The 23,776-nt window shown below is 55.2% G+C and overlaps 1 protein-coding gene across 1 annotated transcript in view; it reads left to right on the top strand.

The window, feature by feature from the left end:
- The first annotated feature begins 3,688 nt into the window (after positions 1-3,688).
- PPP2R5C (protein phosphatase 2 regulatory subunit B'gamma) overlaps positions 3,689-23,776 on the top strand; it is an 87,407-nt gene continuing 67,319 nt past the window's right edge. The window contains exon 1 of the mRNA XM_029950822.1: positions 3,689-3,895. Coding sequence (XP_029806682.1) covers positions 3,802-3,895 — 94 coding nt within the window. The 5' untranslated portion in view covers positions 3,689-3,801. The remainder of the gene's footprint in view (positions 3,896-23,776) is intronic.

Raw genomic sequence — 23,776 nt, 5'->3', positions numbered from 1 at the left:
AGGGGCTCTGGTGGTGGTTGGTTGGTTTTTCTGTAATCAACTGGAGTTGATTATTATTATATATAATTAACTCCCTGTGTTTATGGCATTTATATTTCCTCTGGCTTTTGGGTGGGGAACATACAGAAATTTGTAAATTTTTTATCGTGAGCAGTATCCATTAAGCGTTTATCTGTTTTTAAATGTCCTTTTTAAAATGTATTTATTTTTATTTTTATTTGGGGGCGGGGTGTGCGTGTGTGTGTGTGAGCGTGCGCATGCAGGGGAGGGACAGAGAGAGAATCTTAGGCTCTACGCCCAGCGTAGAGCCTGACATGGGGCTCGATCCCACGACCCTGCGATCATGACCTGAGCCGAAATCAAGAATCAGACACTTAGCCAGCTGAGTGCCCCCACCCCAGCCCCTAAATGTCCTTTCTTTTTATATTCACTTCCTTTCCAAAAGCTGTGGGGATTGGGGGAGGGAATGATTTTGATTTTGTTTCTTACTGAACTCATCTCAGATTTTATTCTGGTGCCAAGACTTAGATGGACTGATCCCCACATAGCCGACCGGTTATCCAGCCAACCTTCCCCTTTCCACCGATTCGAGATTCATCTTTGTCACAGGAAGACCCTGGGATGCCCGTGCTGACGGCCTCGGGGTCCTCCCGCCGCCCCGCTGACGTGCCCCTCCCATCCCCCATCCCACCAGCATTTCACTCCTGAGCTTGACAGCGGATGAGACTAGCCATCCTCCTCTTGCTCCTTGTTTCCAGGTGAACTTTAGAATTGTTTCAAGAAAAAAATGTGTCAGAAAAATAGAGACCCAACCAAACACTAACTGTAATTGCTTTCAGTATGTCAGTTTGGGGGAAAGTTAACACCAGCATGGGTATAGGATTTATGCTTCCGGTCCGGGACCTACCTTCCGCTCACTCGTCCGCGTGTTTTCCCTCTCTCCATAGTACTTGTATTTAGGGTGCGTTTCCTTGTTAATTTCCAGATCACAGGCCTGGAGTGCTGGAAGGAACTATTTCATATGTACAAAGCTTCTCAAGAGCATGGGGGGGAATCACTAATAAAGCTGAGGTCCTTTGATCTGAGATCATCAAGGAACGGCCTTCCGTTTTTCGTTGACTTCTACTCTGTTTTACGTAAAGATTCGCGGAGTCTTTCCCGCTCCTTTCTTCAGTTTAGCCCATCGGCACAGTCCTGGGCCGGGCACATCTCCCCTTCTCGTCTCATATTAAAGAAAGTATTTGAGGGCAGGTCTCTGTTTTTTTATTTTAATTTTGAGAGAGTGTGCGCGCACAGGAGGGGCAGAGAGAGAGAATCCCAAGCAGACTCATGCCGTCCCTGCAGAGCCCCACACAGGGCTCGAACCCACGAACCACGAGATCACCACCTGAGCCAAGATCAAGAGTCAGATACTTAACTCACTGAGCCACTCAGGCACCCCGTTTTTAATTTTTTTTAATGTTTATTTATTTTGAGGGAGAGAGAGAGAGAGCACGAGCAAGGGAGGAGCAGAGAGAAAGGGAGACACAGAATCCCAAGCAGGCTCCAGGCTCTGAGCTGTCAGCCCGGAGCCTGGCGCGGGGCTCAATCTCATAAGCCGTGACATCATGACCCGAGCCAAAGTCGGGAGCCTAACTGACGGAGCCCCCCAGGCACCCCCCCGCCTCTGTTTTCAAAGTGCAGATCCACAGGCAGTGTCTGCTCCTGGACCCCTGCCCGAGCACACCTCGTTCCTAGCGGCACACACATCCACATCCATCGGCACCACTCCCTGGTGACAACCCAGAGGGTCACCGTCAGAATTTCGGTGCCTGACTCAAAGCACGGGTGGCTTTCATTAAGCCGTGTCTGCTGTCAGCCGGTGGAGGAGCCGGGCAGGCATGTGTCCGCGTCTGCACGGGGTGAAGGCCTGGCCCCCAATGCTTGTTATTAATGACTGCGTGGCCGGCTCTGGAAGCTGGCAGCGCCCTTCAGCTCCGGGAAGGAGGGAGGCAGGGGTGGGACTCGATCCTCCTTTACTTATTTTTGTGATCTGTATCGATGCGCCCTGTAAAAACGACATTCTTGCTAGTGAGGGGGCCTTACTGAACGGCCCTGAAGCATTGTGGCTGCCCGCTCGCTCACCGGAGTGGATGGAGGGCCGGCCCACAGACGTACTGCTAACCCCGCCTGTGTCTCTGGGGTTTCTTCCTGTTGTGAATTATGTTCAGGAACCAAAGGACTTCTGTCTTCCTGTGCACAGGTGGGACAGGTGTGGTGCGGCCGCCGGGTGAGTGCACACGCGTGTGGCTCGCACACACTCAGTTGTGTGTCAAGAAGGGAGGAGGTTTTCTTCGGTTGTACCTGCCAGAGTTTTATTTATTTTGAGATCGGACAGTACAAGCGGGGGAGGGAGGCAGAGAGAGAGAGAGCCCCAAGCAGGCTCTGCACCACCAGCACAGACCTGACACGGGGCTCCAATTCAGGAACCTCGAGATCGTGACCTGAGTTGAAATCTAGAGTCGGACCCTTAACCCGACAGAACCACGAGGCGGCCTTGCTAGATCTGTCGCTTCCAGTCTGTTTACTTGGAAGAGACAATGATAGTTCCTCTTTGTTAGGGGATTGTCTCTTCAGTCCCCTCCCACTCCAGAGAGGATGTCTTTCTCCTTGAAACAGCTTTTCACATTAACTCTTTTTGAAGCCGAGAAACTACTCTCTAAATGATAGCCTTTAAAATTAGTCCCATCAAGGAAGTGAAATACCCTTTTTAGTTTAAAATTTTTTAATTTAAATCTCTAAAGACCTAAGAGGTGCCTGGATGGCTCAGTCAGTTGAACATCCGACTTTGGCTAAGGTCATGATCTCCAGGTTTGTGAGTTCGAGCCCCTCCTGCAGAGCCTGCTTAGGCGTCTGTCTCTCTCTCTCTCTCTCTCTCTCTCTCTCTCTCTCTCTCTCTCTCACTTGCACTCACGTGCGTGTGCACACACTCTCTCTCTCAATATAATAAGTTAACTTTAAAAAAATTAAAAACTGAAAAGTACCTACTGTGTGGATCTCTTCAGCACACAGAAATGGAGACTGCATTTCATTCTCTGGCTTTCTCTTTAACTCCCTTCATTTGTAGCACTTTCTAGCCGTTCAGTTTAAGGGGGCTTCCGTTGTCCATATGACTTTTTTTGACCGAGTTTTCCCAAGACGAGAGCTCAATCTTGAGAAAAGCCGGCGTTCGGGGGGGTCGGCTCATCACTCGAGAGAGGACAGGCTGAGCGCCAGCCCACCCTAGTGACTCGGGACTGCCTGCTCTCTGCCTGGCCCCTTGCTCGCACATCATGGAACCGGGCTGCCCGGCCGGGAAGCCGGGGCCGGAGCCGAGAGGGGAGGCGGCGGGCGTCCAGACCTCAGGGCCAGCCCAGGGGTGGCGGGCACCTGCGGCCCCCACCACGCGCTAGCCCTCCCAGCTGGCAGAACCTCGGCCTCCCCTCCCCTGCTCCGCTTCCCCCGCCCCGGGGGGCTGGCGGGGCTCGAGGCCTTGGAGCCCCGGGCCCCGGGGGCTAAAAGTTCTCGAGGAGCCGGAGCCCGGAGCCCGCCGGCCGGCCGCGCGCACTGACAGCCAAGCAGGGCGCTCTCTCCAATTGCAGGGTTTTTTTAGTGTCATTTTAAGTTGCAGCTTCCGGCCAATCAGCGCGCTCCGAGCCCGCTGACATCACAGGGCGGCCAGTTCCCTCCAGCTGCAGAGCTTCAGTTTGTCTTTTTTTTCCAACTAAAATGGAGGCTGCTTTCTTGCCGTAAGGAGTGCAGCGCCCTCCCCGCGGCGTCTCGATGTGGACATGTAATAAAGCGGGCAGCAGGATGGTGGTGGACGCGGCGAGCGCCAACGGGCCCTTCCAGCCCGTGGCCCTGCTCCACATCCGAGGTGAGTCCCCGCGTCCGCCGGATCGGAGCCGCCGTGGTTAGTTAATAAATGGCTATTGTGCTTCAGATCCGAGGAGCAGGAAGTCCCTTCCGGCAGAGCTGCGCCCCGCCGCCGCCGCCCCGGCCGGAGGAGGTCGGCCCGTGTCACCGCGGTTCGGCGCGGGCCGAAACTGCTCCCAGGATCGGAGGCTCGGGCGAGCCAGAGGCCTTGCACGCCTAGTTCAACGCTGGGTTTTCTGCCGTCTGCCGGCCCTCCCCTCCCCCTTCCCGAGCCGCGCTGATGTCAAAGGATGTGAAGTCACTGCCCGGGGAAGGTATTGGGTGGAGGTGGGAAGGAGAGGCGGGCGGCCGCGCCTGGCCAAGTTGTCCGTGCGCGGAGTTGCTGCCGCATCCTCTGTGCTGCCGGCCGCTGCCGGGGGCGCGCGGGGGGGGCCCGGCTCCGAAAGACGGCGAGCTGCCGGCAGGAAAGACACACAGACGGTCGCGATCGGAGAACTTCCTTTGAAAGGGTTGTTTTTGCTCGTGCCGCGGAGCCTCCGAGAGAACGCGCCCGGGCTCGGAGACACACACACGTCTGTTCCTGGGGTCACAGTTCCTGAGACGTAGCGGGGTCCCGGGACACTGGGACATCCCTTGCGTGTCGACAGGCTCCGCGTTGACGTTTGACTTTGAGACGGAACACGGCAACGAGTGTCCAGGTGTTCTGAGACCCCGCCCTTAACCATCCCGGGGCTGCGGTCTGCACAAAAGTGGGCTTCCAAATTTAGCTGAAAAACACCGTCGCCGTCGTGATGAATAACAATTTCATTAGAATGGAAGCATCAGGGCAGCAGGCCACTTACTCTCGGTTGGCATTTTGAAACATTTGTTACGTAAGTTTTTTTGGTTCATAATTAAGAGAGTAGAAAATGGATGTTAGGCTTTAACAGATTACTTTAAATTAAAACGTACAGTGTCACAGCTACGCCCTAACACCGCAGTTGTACCTGTCAGAATCCCCTCTGAGGACCCGTGTCAAGGAAGGGTGGGGGCAGGATTTCTAGGTGACTAAGAGCCCGTATGACTAAAATGCCAGACAGGATTTTTCAGATCCTAGGGTGTATCCAGGGCCGATAAACCACGGGAACACTCGGTCTGTTGGAATGGAATGGGTGCTGCTCTTCTCTCCAAACCCTCTGTAATAACGCTGGCGAGGACTCGTGCCCACAGCGACCAACCTGTGTTCGTTGTCGTGCAGCCTGTGCCCAGGAAAGAACCCATGTTGGCCACGGACAGCATTTAGGCACTTTAATGGCAGGAACCAAGCGGGTAAAAACAAAATATGATTGTGTTTAGATTTAAGTTAGTCCTTCAAATACTGACTCTTTAGCAGTAAGGTAACTTTATTGCATGTAAAATAGGTTTTTTGTAGTTCTAAGATATCTTATAAAAGGTTGGGGGGGGGGTTGTGAGCTTTTTCTGATTTTATTAAACACTTAACGTCCTAGTCATTTTTTGAACCGAGATCATTCTGAAATGGAATTGTTTGATTTAACTTCTTATACCACACTGATCTTTTTTAATTCCTAGATTTTATTATAGCCAGGTTGGATTTTTTTTTGCTGCTGGTCCAGTAGTTGTATGATTGTGGACAGAAAAGGTAGTGACGTGTGTTCACCTGACAGTCTTGGGTTTTTCCGAAGGGGTAACACTTTAGGGACCTAAAACTAGCTTTTAATTCGAACAGTGGAGTAATCTCTAGTTCCACAACTTGAAGAACACTTTGTTGACCCGGTAGGGCAAGAAGCCTGTTAGGTTAGTGTGCCGTTCAGCAAGATTTGTTTTACTTCTGCTGGTTTTCAGATTCTTGACCCCGTATGTCTGATCAGCCACTCTCCTGGGTGTGACCCGTGCTGAGGGTCAGGAAACATGACAGAGAGGCACGGCCCTGCCCCCAGAGCCACTGGTTTTGTGGGGAGACCCATGCAGGGGCCCTGGCGCAGGACGACACTGGGCAGGGGCTGGCCGGAAGGTGCTGGGAAGAGGCAGCCACCAGGAGGGGGGTCCCCCGAGGGCTGCCTCTGTTCTCTGGTGCCCCTGGGTTCCCATTTAGGGAAGAAGAGTCTTCCACACAGAAGGGAAACGACCTTCCAAGGTCATTCTGACCCAAGGTCGGGCCAGAATCCAAACCCAGGCAGCTGTTTTGTTTGGCATCTTTTTTTAAAAAACAAACTTTAAAAAAGAAATGTTGGGGATGCCTGGGTGGCTCAAGCAGTTAAGTGTCTGACTTCTGCTCAGTTCGTGATCTCAGGGTTTGTCAGTTCGAGCTCTGTGTCAGCCTCTGCGCTGACAGCTCAGGATTCTGTGGATTGGATTGGATTGGATTCTGTGTCTCCCCCTCCCTGCTCCTCCTCTTCTCACACTCTGTCTCTCTCAAAATTAAAAAATAAATATTAAAAAAATAATTTTTTAAAAATAGAAATTTTGACAGTTTGCAGAACCTTTCAGCCACAGGATTACGAGTGTGCTTTTTCCCAGAGCCCTGTGGATTCGCCTGTGGCGGTGGCCTCTTGTGTATGACAGCTTTGTGCCCAGGGTGCATTTCCTCCTTTGTCTTATGAACATTTGTCAGTTCCCCACCGCCCTGTGCCAAGCAGGTCCCTAACTTAGAACCTGAAGCCCGCACTGGCCCGGCTTCCCTGAGTTCACAGTCCCCTGCGGGGTGGGGCAGCCCCGTAAACAAATAAATCAATAGGGTCACAGACTGATTAGTGGTCCCAGTGAGTATGATCATTACCTTCTGTCGAGTAACCTGGAGTGTGCAGTTAATACGGTCAATTACAATCCCCTAAACAGTTGAAGTGCAAGCCGAACGTGTTATTGGAACTTCTATAAACTTGTCTGTGTGTACGAGAGCGTCGCCTGAACTTGGTGGCTGTAAATTTAGCTCGGTGACTGAGATCCTGTGCTCCCAGCGCCGCGTGTCCGAGAGAACCGCCTGTGAGCCGTGGCCGCGGGGCACTTCGGACGTGGCCTGTGCGACTCAGAAACCACGTTTTTAATGGTATTGCGTTACCGTTCCCGCAGATTTAAAAAGGCTCTTGCGTCCAGTGTGTTGGAAGCTAGATTGGGGTCCACACTGGCGTCCACACCGGGGTCCGCACTGGGGTTCACACGGGCATCCGCACTTTCTCAGAAAAGGGCCGACAGCACCGGGCCAGTCAGGTCAGACGAGGTGCTTGGTTTTCCAGTGCAGGTACGATTCACGTTACTTTTACGTTAGGTCACCGTGTCGAGAAAACGACACACATGCCTTCGTTTAAAAGTACTTTATCTCACAAAACACTGCGTCCCAGAATCCACCCCAAGGCCGAGCCCTTTTCTCGGAATGGGGCGTCTGCGGCCGCAGGGCGTCTTCAGGCCTGTTGCCTCCAAAACTCATTTCCTTTCCTTCCAAAAGAATCATGATATGAATGCTGGAAAGTGGCAGAATTAAGGATGGAGCTAAAACCCAACAAAAAACTCACTTTAGCGCTGAGACGTGGAACCGCCGCCTGGGCTCTCTGCAGGGGGCGGCCACGGCGCACAGACCGCGGGGCAGGCATGGTGACAGCGAAGCTGGACACGCTGCAGAAATCGCCGAACGGTGACCCCGAGTCAGCCACGTGCCGAAGTGGCGCCCACAGACCTGCCCACAGGGCGGGGTCACCGGCCTTCCATTTGTAACAGACACGGCGCCCGCGAGGCGCAGTGAAACGAGGTGTCCCTGTGAGGACTTGGCGGCCGCGAACGTGGCCAGGGGCGCATCTGTGTCCGGTACAGCTTTCTCCGCGAAACCGGGTGGCGGGGCCGTGGGCCGGCCCGTCGGGGTGGTGGAAGCCAGGCGCGAGGCAGGGCCCCGACGTTGTGGCCAGAGAGGACAGAGCTCTCCGTCCTCCCCAGCTGCGCGTCTCTGGCCTCGGGAGAGCTCACTGCTTTCCCTCGTTCTGGTTGTTAGCAGCCTCGCCTGGCTGACGAGTCCGTCTCTGAGGGCCTGTGAAGCAGCCGTGGCCTGTGGGGGCCCACGAGCACCTGGTCCCTCCCGCAGACACCCGTCTGTCCCGGGAAGCTGAGGCCCAGCCGCGGAGAAGTTGGGTTTCTCGTGAGTGAAATGTGCAGGGGCAGCGCGGAAGTCAGAGCCCGCCGTCTCCTCTCCGGGCCGCTCTGTCCGGTGACTTAGCACTACCGGACACCCGCGCCCGGTGCAGGTGGCTGGCCGGGCATCCGGCGTCCCTGCGTGACGTGCCCATGGTGCACGGTGAGGACGGTGCCCACCAGTTTCCTGCAGGCAGGCCGGAGAAAGGTCTCGGTGGTGACCGAAAGTCAGAGACCCCTCGGAAGGTCAGGCCGGTGCCCCTGTCTCCAGACGGGGCGTCTGGCCGGCTCAGGATTTCAGCTTCACAGACACCCTGTGTTGTTGCCTGTCGCGCTCTCCCAGGTGACTTTGGAGCTTGCCTGCAGTGAGTGACCTTGTGCGGGAGGCCGTTTTGTGTTTGTGAGACTGTGTGGAAGGTAACCTAAGTGACAGAGCTCTCTTGGGGTGGGGGGAGGGGGTGTTTGCACCAAGTCTGCACACCTTTTGTTGTTTAGTCTTCCCTTGAACTTGGATATGATAAGAGTTTTCTGGTCGTGACTCCTGCCTTGCAGCAAAAGCTAAACCCCCAGAATGTTTTTCCCTAAAATACGTTGATGGTGACAAAAACGAGAGAGAAACAGAAAGGCGCGCGGTGGACCAGGAGGAGTGGGCGTGTTTTGAGACCTTGGAAGGGGACTGACTGCTCACGGGCGGCGTGGTCTGGGCGCCTGTCCTTCTCGCCTGGCTGCGGGTTGCACGCGTCGGATCCGGCTGCCCAGTGGCTCTCCTCTAACCGTGCAGCGCCTTCCCAGCACTTCCGTGAACACCCGACTGACCGGTTCCCGCCCAGGCCGGCGTCTCCCCTGCCCAAGGTCACCCGCCTTACCCGGCCCCACCCCCGGCACCAGCTGCACGGTCCCCAAGCTGCTGCCGGCGACTGGCCCGGGAAAGGCAGCGTCTGTGGAGGGTGTGGGATCAGGGCCACAATCTCACTGAACCTGCCCAGCATCGTGTGTTCTAGAAGAGGGGACCCCCCCCCCACCCCTGCCCCCGGCCGTGGAGATGAAGGAACTGGAGTCGGCTCACGCTCGCTTCTCTGCCCTACGTCAGGGTGTTGAGGGATGACCGTAAAGCCTCCGCACCGCGCGCACCTTCTGACCGTCCCTGCTTCCGGTAAGGGAATACACGTGCGCGCCTGGAGTTCAGAACTCCCCTCAGGTCTGCGGGAGGGCGCGCGGTGACCGTCCCCTGACCTGCTGTCCCGTTTCACCACCTCGTCTGCCAGCGGCTGACCTGGGCTCCATCTTCTTACCTCCTCCGTGAAACATACGCAGCCCGAGCAAGGTCACGGTCGACCGGGTATGTGTCGTGCCATCTAGCGCCTTCCCTAGAGTGTGAGCGCTCAGTCAGCGTCGGTGGATTGGAAATAAAAACCCGTCTCGCTGAAGGACCATCCAGATGATACTTATTTGTTGTAGTTTTTAGGAAATTGCTCCATCGGTCAAATAGTCCTTGTCAGGCTCCTGAGGTGTTGGAGGCGACTGCCTAAAAAGGTGGACGCAGACAGCCTCTCTGCTGGGCCTGCCTTCGGACTAAAACTCTTCCCCGTCGGACGGAAGTAGCGCCACCGGGGATATGGAGACGCGGAGACCCTACAGCAGGGCCGGCGGTTTCCCTCACGGAGGCACTTGAAGGGAAGTCGTTTCTGTGTCGTCCTGGAAGGACACCGGCTAGAGTCCGTAAGCACAGAGTACCGCAGCAGGTGAGCTCTGGCTTTGGCCCTAGACTTGTTCATAAATCAAAAGCTCTCCTGTTGAAAAACAAAACAGACAAAACTCAAGGCACGTATCAAACGCAGTGAGTGGATCTCTAGATCAGGTCTTCGTTCAAAAATGAAACCGGGGTGCCTGGGGGGCTCAGTCGGTTAAGGCTCAGGTCATGATCTCGCGTCGTGAGTTCAGGCCCCTCGTCAGGCTCTGTGCTGACAGCTCGGAGCCTGGAGCTGCTTCAGATTCTGTGTCTCCCTCTCTTCCCCTCCCAGCCCCCCGCCACTTATGTTCTGTCTCTCAAAAATGAATAAAATGTTAAGCTTTTTTGAAAAATGAAACCAAATCGAACCTACTCCAGACATTCTTGGGCAGTTGGAGAAAGTTGAGAGCAGAGTGATACGGGCTGCTGGGGAACTCACTGTTTTCTGGGCAAGGTTAGGGGTGTGGTGACGCAGGGACGGTCCTTCCTCTTAGGGACTGGCAGGGGGATTATTCAGGTGCGCAGGACGATGAACTTGGCCACTCTCCTGAAATAATAAAGAGAAAAATGACCGCAAAGCAAGCGCTCTAAGGTAGGAGCCGCTGCCGGACCCAGGTCCCTGCAGGTGTCCGTTCAACTTCCGTGCAGGTTACACTTTTCCGTAAAGCTGGCGAGAAGCGTCTTACAGATGTTGTGCTTTAGAAAAAAATGCACCAAGGAAACGTAATTATTCAGAAACCGTTTTCAAAACGTGAGCGGTGGTCTCTTACATTCAAGTCGGCTTTTCCTCTTTCTGCCTGCCTTCCACTGCGACCGGCGCGGTGGGTGCTGACGGAGGGAGTGAGCAGGGGAGGCCGGGCCACGCCGGGCAGGGCAGCAGGGAGGCGGCGGCCCAGCACCCGGTGCCCGCGGGCGCAGGCAGCAGCCCCGCCTTACCACACGGCGTTTTTGGGGGTTACACCCTTTTTGATGTTTATTGGCATCTTTATTGGTCTTTTAAAGTGCCGTAACAACCTTTAAGGCACACTCGGAGCTAAAACCAAGGTTCCTCTGAATGAGGGAGGTGGGTGGGGGGCCCCTGCTCCCCACTCCCCACCCCAGCACGGGTGGGCAGAGCCCTCTCGGGCAAGGAAATGGGAGTCTGTGTTGTATAAGGGTAAAAGGAGCGAATGCACACGACGTCCTGAACGTGGTGCCTGTGGCATCGGACGCCCCCCGCCCTCCCACGCTGTCTGCCGTTCCCACAGGGTCTTCGGAGCCCAGCCTCCAAACCACAGCTCGGGTTTTCTCTTTTCTTCCACTGTTACCTCTGTTGGCTCCTCGAGAGGCCTGTCTCTGTCTCCCTCCCCCGCTCACCAGCCTCCTGCAGTTTGCTGTGCGTCTCACCGCCCTGAAGAAACGGGCGCCGTCTGTAACCCTGGAGTGTGCGCGTGTCCTCCTGTGCAGGCCGTGTGTCACAGAGTGCCAGTAAGACGGTCACCGCGCCGCGGTGCCTCCCCGGCCCCCGTGAACAGTCTGCTCCGTGAAACAGGAGATCTGACCCTCCCCTCCTCCCCGTCCCCTCTCCCTGCTCTTAAGGCCTGTGAAGGTCTTCCTTCAGAGTTCATGAAGAATGTTCTTTTCAGAGTTAGAGGTACGTTACCTGTGATCAGTCCCAAATAGAGTGACCTGGCTTGTCGTCCTGTCAGTCGTGTTCAAACGCCGGAGCGGCTTGGGACGCTCTAGAGATTGGCTTCCCAAAGGTTGCTGCCTTGTTGTCCCATCCCATCACGGTGAATTCCTCTGAGTCCCTTTTTTGTGTTGGGAGTATTTCATCGCGATAGCATGTGAACTCGGGGGGTCTCAGCCATCTCCTTACGTCTTGTTTGACGTGTCGATGCTGCGGGCTGGTTGCAGAGCCCAAAGCGGTTCACGCCAGCGCCAGGTTCTGCGGACCTCGCTGGTCCTGACGCACTCGAACTCCCGTCCTCCGTTAGGACTCTGGTCGGCTGCCTGTGTCATTCACGAGCCGTGGGTTCTGATTTTGGCATCGTGACGTACGAAGGTATGAGGACGGCGCTGTGTCACTGCAGGGAACAAGCCCAGCCCTTCCTCGTCACAGGCCCCGTGTCCTCAGTGGGCGCCAGGGGCGCAGGGGCGGGGGGCGTGCGTGCGTGTTTGCCTTCGTAGACGAGTTGGGCACATACAACTAGGAAGTGGTTTTTTCACCTTTCAGTAGAAGACCCGCCTGACCCAGGGTGGCTCTTGGGGACTGTGTCTTATGAACTCTGAAGCTGTGAAGGTGTCAGTCCCTGCACAGGGCAGCGTCCACAGGCGTGGGCCGGGGGCTCCTGGAGCCCCAGCGATGCTTTCGAGGGCCCTGCGAGGCCAGCGCTGCCCCGAGGACCCGTGTGTCTCCATCGTGGTGTGGCCGTCTGCCCTGGTGGCGCAGCGGCAGCGCTGGGGAACCGCCTCTCCGCCAGTGTGCGCTGCACCGCAGGCACGCCAGCCTGACCTAGAAGCATCCTCGATGAGGCCTGGCGTGGTTGGGTTTATTAGATTTCAACCCTCACCCTCCACCTGTGAAGGTTCTGGGTGATGGGGTGCGGAGCCCTCAGAAAGCCCTCTGGCAGGCCGGAGCGGGGGGCTCGCCTTGAAAACTGAGCAGCTGTGTGAGTTGCGAGCTGAACTAGCCACTTTTATCAGCATTTTTACTCGAAAGAACAGAAGGCAGATAAACCGCCTAGAAACGTGGTGAAGTGATGAAGTGTCTCAATTCAAGGGAAACAACAGTGACATTGTTGCAAAAATTTGAGTTTTGGAAAATGCGCATCTGCCAGCGTGAGCTTGACGGGTCCCAGGGTTTAAGATCCTGGTGACACTAACACGCGAGCCCCACGGATGCGTCCCGTGGAAGGTCTCGCCTGACCCCACACCCCAGCACCTGCCGAGTGAGCGAGAAATGATGCTACACCCTTGTAGGCAGAAGAACATTCTCAAAGGGCAGGACCTACCGTGGGGTTTGACGTAAAATACACGCCAGCGTAGTTTCAGCCTGTGTTGCAATTAATTTCTAAGAAACTACCACTTGTTGGGGGCGTCTGGGTGGCTCAGTCAGTTAAGCGTCTGACTTCGGCTCAGGTCATATAATGTGGGTTCGAGCCCTGAGTCAGGCTCCGTGCTGACAGCTCAGAGCCTGGAGCCCGCAACAGATTCTGTGTCCCCTTCTCTCTCTGCCCCTCCCCCACTTGCACACATGCTTGATCTCTCTCTCAAAAATAAAAAAACGTTTAAAAAAAAAAGAAATTACTGCTTATTGAATGTTAGTGTAGAACCAGAGAAGAGTGTCCACAGTTTTTGACAAAGCCGTTGCAGTGCCTCCCTTCTTCCAATAAACATGCCCGTGGGGCTGGGCTGTTTTTCATGTACTTGAGCCACAACAGCGAATCGAACAAATTGAGTACAGAAGCAGAAATGCACATCTTCATATCCTCTGCTAAGTCAGACACTAGAGAGATCTGCGGGAATGTAAAACAGGGCTGTTCTTTTTGCTAGTGGGGGTGGTGGTGGTAAAGTTATTTTCATAATATTTAAGTTCACACAGACATGAGCCTTTTCTTGTTTGAAATGAATAAATAAATAAATATGGGAAACCTTCTGTCACCTGGTCAGTATCAGTAGGTGTGACCCATGTAATCCAACCTCGTTGGGGCCCTGCGGACCTTCTAGAACATAGGTGGGTCCTGACACCACAAATACTGGAAGCCACCGGCCAAGGAAGCCCCTCTAGCTGGGGCTGGACGTGACCCTGACCCTATCTGGGCCTCTGTGCTTTTTTCTCTTCCCCTCCCCCTCAGAAAACAAGCAAACAAAAATCCCAAATTAAAGTCAGCTAATACTGTGAGCAGGCTTCTCAGGCCGCAGGGAGCGGCGATCCTGCGTCCAGCAGCTGTGCCGTCGCGGTAAAGTCTCCCCAGGACGCGGAACCTCCCTTTCCGCCTTAGTCCACTTCCTTCTGTCTTTTATTAATCTTTTTTAAAAATCCACATGTGACTATAGCCACTTAGATTTTTTTCCTTACAAATCTAAAATTTTCTCTGGCCTTATCCCCCCAAATCAGTCTCTTACCTTTCCTGTCCTCTCAAAGTGCATTGCTTAGGTTTACTGTGTATCATTCCAGTGTGTGTGTGTGTTCACATAATATATGCACTTATTTATTCACAGAAGGTATCTGGTGTTTCTGGGGTTTTTTTTTAATGTTTATTTTTGAGAGAGAGAGACAGAGCGTGAGGGGGAGGGGCAGAGAGCGAGGGAGACACAGATTCCAAAGCAGCTCCAGGCTCTGAGCTGTCAGCACAGAGCCCGACGCGGGGCTCGAACCCTTGAACTGTGAGATCATGACCTGAGCTGAAGTTGGACGCTTAACCAGCTGAGCCACCCAGGCGCCTCTTGTTTCTTTATTTCTTAAGACAAAGACTGACACTGACAGTAAATTATGTTTAAAAAAGGAAAGGAAAGGAGGAGTTTCAGAACGTACATGTCTTACAGGTGACTGTTCTCTGTCACGACCCGCGGGGCCCGTGTCGCACGCATACGTTGCCTGAACTCAAGTGTGCTCCCCCCGTCTTTCTGCTAATTGGGCTGAAACTCTTGGGCCAGGGGGGCGTCTGGGAGGAGCACCGGGGAGCACCCGCCGCATGCGGGGGACGGGCCCGGGGCTGTTGCGGACACTTCACGCCCACAGCCTGGGGGAGAAGAGGCTCCGTGCTCGTTTTACGGGCGTCAGAAAGGACCCCCCGAGCGCACCTGACCAGGCAGTGAGTGACGAGGCCACGTGTGTGACACTGCGCTGCCACAAAGTGGATTTTGTGTCTCCGCGCTGAGACCTGGTCCTGAGGAGACGTTGTACTTTAGAAAGCATCGCTGGGGCGCCTGGCTGGTCAGTCCGTGAAGAGTCCGACTCTTGGTTTCAGCTCGGGCCGGTGATTTCCCGGTTTGTGGGATCGAGCCCCGAGTCGGGCTCTGCGCTGACGGCACGGAGTCTGCTTAGGATTCTCTCTCTCCCTCCTTCTCCGCCCCTCTCCCACCCATGCTGTCTCTCTGTCTCTCAGAATAAATCAATAAAACTTTAGAGAGCATCGCTGACCCCTCTGTGCCTGCTCTGAAAATATTCCACTAGAGGTTGGAAACATCGAGGTCTTGTTAGTTCACTGCCTGCCCCGTCCTCCCCACATACTTGTTCCAGAAGTCTGACCCAGTCCTTCCAGAACCCAGAGCTCTGTGATCCAGGGTTAGGGCCTGACAGTCACTTGCCAGGGTCCTTGACCAAGTCTGCATACCTTCCTGAATCTACAAATGCCTCCGTTAAAGATGCACTAGAGGGGGTGCCTGGCCGGCTCAGTCGGAAGAACGTGGACTCTTGATCACAAGGTCCTGTGTTGAGTATAGAGATTGCATGAAAATTTCTAAGTTGATAAATAAGTTGATACCTACATAGGAAGGCAGGTCGGTAGAGAGATAGGGATGCTTTTGATTAAATTCTTTGTCTTCGAGGGAACTGAAAGAAAGGTGTTTAGATTCCTGTCTGTCTAGCGTCCCTGAGGACAGAAGCATGTGATGCAAATGAGCAAGTTCCTCCTTTAATTTTGTCCTTAAGAGAAGTGCTTTGCAGTAGAAGACTTGGCGACTGTCTAGTGAGTAAGAGTTCTTTAAAACTCTGATGAATCCGGAAAGTTTTTCTCTCTGCAATAAAGTCACAAATGATATTATATTGAAAAGGTATTCATCTTAAAGGTTAACAGAAATTGGTAGGTTAAGCCAAATCAGTACGTCTTGCATCCTGTCCCCTTCCCTGCCCCCACACCCCTTCTTCCCCACAGTCTCTCCTTGTGGGTCGGGTCGTATGTTTTCCAGACGAGCCTTCACAGTGGACGCTGACCTCTCTAAGGCGAACTGCCTTTCGGTTGACTTTTCTAACTCGGGTGATACACTGTCAATAGCTATGAATCCTGCGCCTTTTGAGTGTACATTTTGTGCATCAGTTAAGTGTAAATGTGTATCAGATGTTAATCTTGAAAACATTTGCATTTAATTTTGATGTGAGTGGCATTCAGTTAAATGAACAAAGACTGTCCTGTCTACCTAGGTTGGAAAAATGCCTCGTGCTGAGTGCGCGTGCACACATGTTTATTTAAAGCCAGATAGCCCCTTCGAAATACCAGTTCAGTCTGCAGTCTTGTTCTTTAGTATCTGGGCATAGTCATTTGCCTATTGGAGCTTCTTCTCTATTTTAAAAAAAGGCAGAGAGCCTCCTTTTGAGTGAAATACAAGCTAAACTTGGAGCCCCCCCCCCAGATAATTTTCTGTACTTCACTTTTTGACTGTTAAGAAAAATAATGACAAAGGGAAGTTTAACAAGCATGTTCAGGAAACCTCCTCCGGCAGAAAACAGGGACTTCTGGCCAGTTCACAGCCTCAACTCTGGCGCCCGTAGAAACTGGAACATGCCGCCCACGTAAATATTTACACCAGTTCGGAGCCTGCGCACCCGTGCAGGGCCGCCAGCGAGCTGGTGCAGGCGCCGCGCCTCCCTGTCCGGGTGTCTCCTTGCCTGTCCTCTGGGGGGCCGGCACTACCGTCGGAGGTGGTTCAGACGTGGAGCCGCAGGACGCGAGGGCGGCAGGGGTCCCGGCTCCCAGGAGCACTGGGTGCTGGCCCCGAAGCGGACGGACGCCCAGAGAAGGCGTACCTGCTCTTGTTTGTCATTAGCACCCGGGGAACGTTTTCATCTTCAAAGGTTCCTCCCGCCCCCATGCTTTCATTAACCGTCCTCCGTCCTGGTCCTGGTCCTGGAGGCGGCGGACAGGTGTTTAGCCCGCCTCTGCCGCTGTGGAGACAGACCAGCCGGGCTCCCCCGACCTGCCCAAGGTCCCACGAGGAGTTGGCGGGGCTGGGGACAGAACGGGAGCACGCCCTTCTCCGCGCAGGCGCCCGGGCTGCTCTCGCAGGTTCCTTTGGCACCGAGATCCAGCCACACAGAGCTTCCGGCTCTCGGTGTCTCAGCGGGGCACGGGCGCGGGCACAGACCAGGTTAGCTGGGCTCTGGGCGTCATCTGGAAGAGAGGTGCCCATTCTGGCTGCTGACAGTGAAGCCGGGCCTCGGGAGCGGGCAGTTCTGAATGAAATTGGACTTGGGGGAGCCTCGGGGGCGCTCCCTTCCCCTCGCCCCCTCACCCCCTTGCCTCCTTGGCCCCCAGTGTGGCGCCCGCGGCCCGCAACGCCTGTCGGAGAAACAGACGCTGCCTCGTTTCCACCTGTTTCAGGACCCGCCCCTCCTGAGAGACTCCCGGGTGACATGGCATTCTCACCAGAGCTGACGAGAGCAGGCTGGTGCTAAACACGCACTCACCACGGTGGGTGGTGAGACTTCCTCCTGAGCAAGTCCTGCGAGTGAGGGCGAAACGAGACGGGTCACTGTCCCCGGAGGAGTCGGGCACGGAGGTCTAGGTGGGGAGACGCAGACTTCAGCTGCAGCCCCGCTGACAACTTAGCACCGGCATCTGTCCAAGGGGAAACGGAGTAAAGGCGAGTGCTTCTTGGTGATGTGTACGGTCGAGGGGGTGTTTACGTTGTCGTAGAAAACACTCGATGAGCTCCTGCTCATTTTCATAAAGCTCTGCGAACGTTTCCTTCCTCGCTCCCGGCTGCCAGGCGCCCGCACGCGCGCTCTTGCTGCCGAAGCGTTGGCGTGGCAGACCTGCGCCCTTTGCTGTGCCAGAGAAGGTGAAAGTTGAGACTAAAAATGTTTAGTTAAACGAGCCCATTTCAAAGGGAAGGAGAACTTTTGGGAATTTACCGAACACACAGAAAACAAAATTGAGTTTTGACCCTCTGCCTAATGGCCACCCACAGCTCTGTTTCATTCCTTGGGCAAATATTTGGAGATCGCGCCCGAGGTTGGCGGCGTGCTGCAGGGCATGTCGGCACTCGCTTCGGCCAGGCCCGCGGGAGGGTGAGCGGGCCCCGTGGGCAGGCCGGGGCCGCCCAGGAGAGGGATGCCTGGAAGTCCACTGACGCTCCCCAGACAGTGGTGAGGGCCGGGGGATTGAGTAGCCCACCAGAAAACGTGTTGGGATGGGGTGTGGCCAGGCGGTGAGAGAAATCTGGAGAGCACCAGGGTGATTGAGTACAAAGTGGGTGTGTGGCCTGGCACTCTTGTCATTATGAGGGAGGGGCTCCGTAGCGAAACTCAGAAGGTAGACAAAGGAAAAGGGATCCCTTTGGTGGGGAGCTGTGAGCGTTTTCCCCACGCGTGTGTGTGTGTTTGAACCACGTGAATGTGTCACCTGTTCAAAAAATTAGGAAAAGGCGTAACATTAGGAACAGGCGCTGTATACTGGCCGTGGCTCTTGAGGCTCAGGATGAGGGGCTGCTGTTGTTCTGTGTCTTTGAAGTTAACTGCTGTGCTTCCAGTCCGTTCAGTGACTCAAGGCCAAGATCATGCATTTGTGTCGAGACTTGGCCAGAATATAACTCTGCTGGCCCGTGTCCCGGGGTGCACGCCCCCGCCCTCGCCCCGCCTGTGGGAGCGCGCACCCTCCCTGGCGAGGACAGCGGGGCGGGAGGATGCAGGTGGCCCGCGCAGGCCAGTGTCCCCCAGACTTCCCGGCCGGGGCCTCGCTCACGTTCTGTCATGGTTGACCTGACTGTTCGTTGCTGCGTCTCGTTGGGTGAGTGGGCCGGTTCTGCCGTATTTCAGACCTTGTGCGGTGCCGTCGGCCCTGCTCCGGACCAGATGCCCGCCGTCATCTTCAGCACCAGGGCCTTCAGGAACTCCTGGGGGCTGGAAGGGGACGTTTGAGAAGGGAGGAGGTGAGGCCTGGTGGCTCTGGCTTTCCCGGCGGCACAAGATGGGAGAGGGGAGGCCTCTGCCGAAAATCAAGGCGGAAACAGCGAGGTGGGAGGCGAGGAGTGGAGAGGAGGCGACCACAGAGGGGTGATGATGGGGGGCCCACCGGGGCGCGGCGGAGGGTGGCGTCCTGACTTGGCTGCCATAGAGTCTTTGTGTATCTGGACCGTGGTCCCTTGTCCCAGATGCGCTTGCGAGAACCTCCTCCCAGTCTGTCTGCTGTCTGCTCACTTTCTCAAGCGCCTCGTTGGTGGCTCAGGAACCTCTCAGTTGGGCGGAGTCCAGTGTATCTGATTTGTCTCTTGCTGCTTGTGGTTTTGGTGCAGAGATCTAAGAAACCATTGCCTAGTCCACAGATCTCCTCTGTTTTCTTCCAAGAGCTTTGTAACCTTAGCTGGTCTTTGATCCATTTTGAGTTAGTTTTTGTAGATGGCATTAGGTGAGGTCCAACTTCTTTCTTTTTCAAGTGGACGGCCAGTTTTCCCAGCACCGTTTGTTGAAAGGACTGTCCTTTCCCCCACTGAATGGACTTGGCGCGCCTGTTAGAAATCACTGGGCCGTGACGCAAGGGTTTGTTTCGGGACTGCCCTGCTCCGCTGCCCTGCGGGAAGGCTTAAGGAAGCCTGCGCCCCCCGCTCTGTTCTTCTGTTTCAAAATTGTTTTGTATTCAGGGGCCCCCGTGTTTCCATGTAAATCTCAGAACCAGTTTGTTTGCACTCCTGGCCTCCCCGCAGCCCCGACCGGGCCAGAGTCGGTGGGATCAGGCTAGCGCGGTCCAGATTCTTCCCCAGCAGCCCCTCTGCGCCCCACCGGGGAAAGCCCACTCCTGTCAGGAGTCTGGGGCCTGGGCCTGACTCGTGACTCGGTCCGCCGGGAACCCCCAAAGTGCTTAAGTTTCCAAAGTCTCCGGTTTTGTCCTAAAAAGCTGTTTGAATTTTGTATTCTATTTCATATTCCCTGTAGCTGACGTAAAAGCGGTTAGCAGGAACTGACTGTGTTGTGGAACTGATCTATACTCCAGGACAGGACGTGCGTCAGGCTTCTCCTCTGGCTCTCTCGACCCCCCAGAACACACCCCCTGGTTTAGGAGGCCGAGCTGGGGAGCACCGGCCGGTCAGAGCCTGCTTTCATTCGTGAAGGTGGTGGGCTTGGCTGCGCGCCGTGTAACCTCTCCGGCCACACTGAGGACAGCGGCGTTCCCTCCCCGATTTGCATTATGTTGGTGTCGCTTGCAAAGCTACCATCCTTTTCTGTTGGTTCCTGAGCTAGACTTAGACCTGGTCGGTCTTAACCATCGAAAGATTTCATGCTTAGAGGAGGAAAGCCATTTCCCTTGGTGGGGGAGGGGGCTCCCTTTGGCCAGGGAGTCACGTCCTTAGTTTACTTGCGTTCGGATGTGCGGGGGATGGTGGTACAGAGTCAGTCATTCCCAGAGGCCTTTGCTGCCCTGTGCCAAGCAGGGCGTTTTCCTGTCCAAGGGAGAATCGAGGTGCTGTCGTATGGGTTTTTATAACACTGAATTTACTAAATGTACAGGACCGTCCGTCGTTCTAAGATTGTCCTTTGTGCTGTGAAAATGTCTTTTCTGTGATTTTTTTGGTAGTGTATTTGTCAGTCAGGGCAGTACACCGGTGCCGTCCGTCGGCAAGATCTTGGGGAAATCGTGCTGCTCCGTGAAGTCCTAACTCCAGAACGTCCTTTGAAGCCACAAATCTCAGATTTGTACCTTATTTACACTTGGAATGACCACCTAATATTAGGCAATTTGTATAACTTAAACGCTCATTTTTTTATATTTCTTTTAAATGAAATGTGCAGACCAGGCAAATCCACCGAGACAGAAAGCAGGTTAGAGGGTGCCAGGGCCGAGGGGAGGGGAGTGAGGCGGGGTGACCGGAAAGGGATGGAAACGCGTGGAAAGTGGGGTGACCGCATGGCACTGAGCACGCTGCAGGCTGGGTTAGTGGTTCGCTTTAAAATGGTGCATCACGGGGCGCCTGGGTGGCTCAGTCGGTTGAGCGTCCGGCTTCGGCTCAGGTCAGATCTCACGGTTCGTGGGTTCGAGCCCCGTGTCAGGCTCTGTGCTGACAGCTCAGAGCCTGGAGCCTGTTTCAGATTCTGTATCTCCCTCTCTCTCTGACCCTCCCCTGCTCGCACTCTCTCTCTCTTTGTCTCTCAAAAATAAATTTTAAAAAAAATTAAAAAATAAAATGGTTCATTAGTTCATCGCTTACAGAGAACACCCAGTGCTCACGTGACCAAGCACTAAATTCTACTCCTGAAGCCATTATTACCCTATATGTTAACTAACTTGGATCTAAATAAATAAATAAATGAGCAAAAAATAAAATAAAATGGTTAGTTGGATGTTACATGATTTTATCCCCCAATTTTAATTTTTTTTAATTGTTTTAATGTTTGTTTATTTTTGAAGGAGCAAGACAGATCATGAGTGGGGGAGAGGCAGAGAGAGGGAGACACAGAATCAGAAGCAGGCTCCAGGCTCTGAGCGGTCAGCACAGAGCCCGACACGGGGCTCGAACCCACGGACCGTGAGATCATGACCTGAGCCGAAGTCAGACGCTTAACCAACTGAGCCCCCAGGCGCCCCCACGCCCCGTTTTCAAAGCCCGCCCTCCTCATTGCTGTCATTACAGGGCAGGCCAGAGCGCAGGAGGGGGGTCTTACCAGGTTCTCTGATCCCAGTGAGCGTAGGATCCATGCTTGGCACGTGTGCGCACTGGTTGTTTGTGTTTCCGAGCGTCACCAAACCTCCCTTTGGCACAGCAGAACCTGAGACTCCGAGGTCGTCTTTATTGTCACCCTGGAAATGGTCTCCGGTCTCCGACCTCTTCCAGCCTTTCTCCACTGGAAAGCTGACATTCCGAAATCGCCTTCAGGAGAAATCCAGTGAGGGTTCCCGGGTAGCTGGCTGCCTGCTCCGGGTTGACTGGGACACCAGCCACCCTGCTGACGGCAGGCAGTTGACTTCTGTCCCATAAAGCTCAAAAGGGGACTTGGCCTCCCCTCCCCCTCCAAAAAAGAAAGGAGGGGAAAGGAAAGCCCCACGTCACTTCTAAGTGAGTACGAGTCCTTTCTATGAGTTCTGAGTATGGAATTGTCTGAAGACTTTCTCTGCTTGCTGCTTCCAGAAGGAAACACACAAGCCGGGACCTGCTGGGCTAGGGTCCTGCCTCCCCCCTGGTATCTGGGGCGACCCTGACACTGTTTTCAGGTGTTTCCCAAAAGAAAGCCTGTCGTCTTAACCTCTGTTAAAATACTGACTGCTTTACTCGGAACGGACAGCTGACCTAATACACCGGCAAGCGGGGTTGTTTCAGGGAAGATGGTTTTTCCCGACTGTGTGAACGTCTGTGCTTCGTCGGCGCCTACCAGGGCTTGGAGCCTGATGGCAGAGGACCGGGTCCTGCAGGGGGAGGGAGGAGGGGAGCGCGTCTCAGTGTGGCACCACCTCCTCCCCCTTGGCACCCCTGCAGGTACCTGCGGGCTGCATAGTCTCCTCACTGTGCTCCTAGAAGCCCGCCCCGGGTTGGCGCCCACGGTGACAAAGGGGAGAGCTGTCGGAGCTGCCCATGCTCGCTGGGCGCTCCCGCCTCCGACGCTGGGCCCACGGGGCCGTGTCGGGGTCCCAGAGGCCGTGTGCACCCGCCTAAGGCCTGTCGTCAATGCAGAAGGTCAGGTTACCTAGTGTGATTCCTTCGCGTGCCACATTGCCTGCCCGGCCTCAGGACAGAGGGCTTCCGGATCCATCCGTTCGCACTGTACACCGCTCTAACGTTTCCTCTCCACGGGACCTCCCACCGTCACCGTGGAGCCGCGTGGGACTCCGGAGCCACACGCCGCTCGCTCAGCGCGAGGCCGGGAAGGACACTCCCAAGGGCCAGTCTAGCCCAGAGCTGGAGGCAGATCCTCGGCTGTGGCTTTGAAAGTTCTGACCTGATTCGGTCCTGCTTTGAGGCCGACGACAGCCGTGGGTTGGCCCAGATCCGCGTAACTAACCCAGAGCTGCAGAAGAGCCACCCGCACCGGGGCTCCCGCGGGGCCGCGTCCAGGGGGCCAGGCAGCGTCCCCGCAAATACCCAGCGAGGTGTGTCGTCAATGGGTAACGGGAGTGCACTCTTGTTTTAAGCCCGATTTCTTCTAAGCTGGGTCAGGTTGTAGCTGTCCTGCCAGCTGTGTGTGTTCCGAGGCCTAAGTGGAAAATTCAAGTCCGCAAAGCGGGGGCCCGGAGGATGAGAAAGCCCGTCCTCGTCCTCGGGGCGTGTGCGGGAGAAGGAAGGGGGAAGGGAACGTGAATCTCTAGGCTGGCGAGTCAAACGGAAGCTCACTGGAGTCACAGGCGCCGGGGGGCGAGGAGAGCGAGCCAGTGACCAAGTGACGGTGATGGGGGTCGGGGGCGTGGGGGCCTGGCAGAGCAGACAGCGTGGAGGGGAAGGGAGGGCAGGGGTGGCGTGGTGCCGGCGGGCAGACCTGCTGTTGATGTATTCATCCTGCACACGCTTCCAGGCACTTTCGTGCCCGTGCCTGGTACACGCGGGCGCAGGGTGTACAGGCCAGCAGTCCGTGTGCAGGGAAGAGTGCCGTGCGTGCGTGCGTGCGTGCAGGAGGGCGCCTCGCTCTGCTCTGGGCAGGAGACGTGGGGTGGGGGTGGGGTGGTGCTCGTCTTGCCCCAGATGAAACAGGGACCTTCCTGTTCGGGTCTGTGACGTCTGAACAGAGAAGATGTGCTTGCAGATTTGTTAGGGTGCTATTTATATTTTGGCTATGCCCAAAAAAAGAAGATGATTTGGCCTGAAGTATTAGAAAATATGCAACAGTCTGTTAAGGCGAAAAGGGACCAGAAGCCAGCGCGGAAGGCCAGGCCCCTCCCTGAGTGAAGCAGGTCATCTTCGGAAGGACTTTCTGTGACCAGCGGGCGAACGGGCACAACCTCTTTGTAAGCGTCCTTCTTACAGTTCGTGCGGCTGGAAGCCTCGCAGGGCGTTTGAGGGAAGGTGCTTCGTTCCCGAGCGTCTGTGGGATGGGGCGTCCCTGATGAGGAGGGGGACCTGGCTGCAGACACTGGCTGAAGTGGAGGCTAACTGGTGCAAAGATGGCCTTGTTTTCACAGCGGTTTCAGGATGGAAACTGGA

Source organism: Suricata suricatta, chromosome 9 (assembly GCF_006229205.1).
Source record: "Suricata suricatta isolate VVHF042 chromosome 9, meerkat_22Aug2017_6uvM2_HiC, whole genome shotgun sequence".
NCBI lineage: Eukaryota > Metazoa > Chordata > Mammalia > Carnivora > Herpestidae > Suricata > Suricata suricatta.
This window is presented reverse-complemented; position numbering and strand designations above follow the sequence as displayed.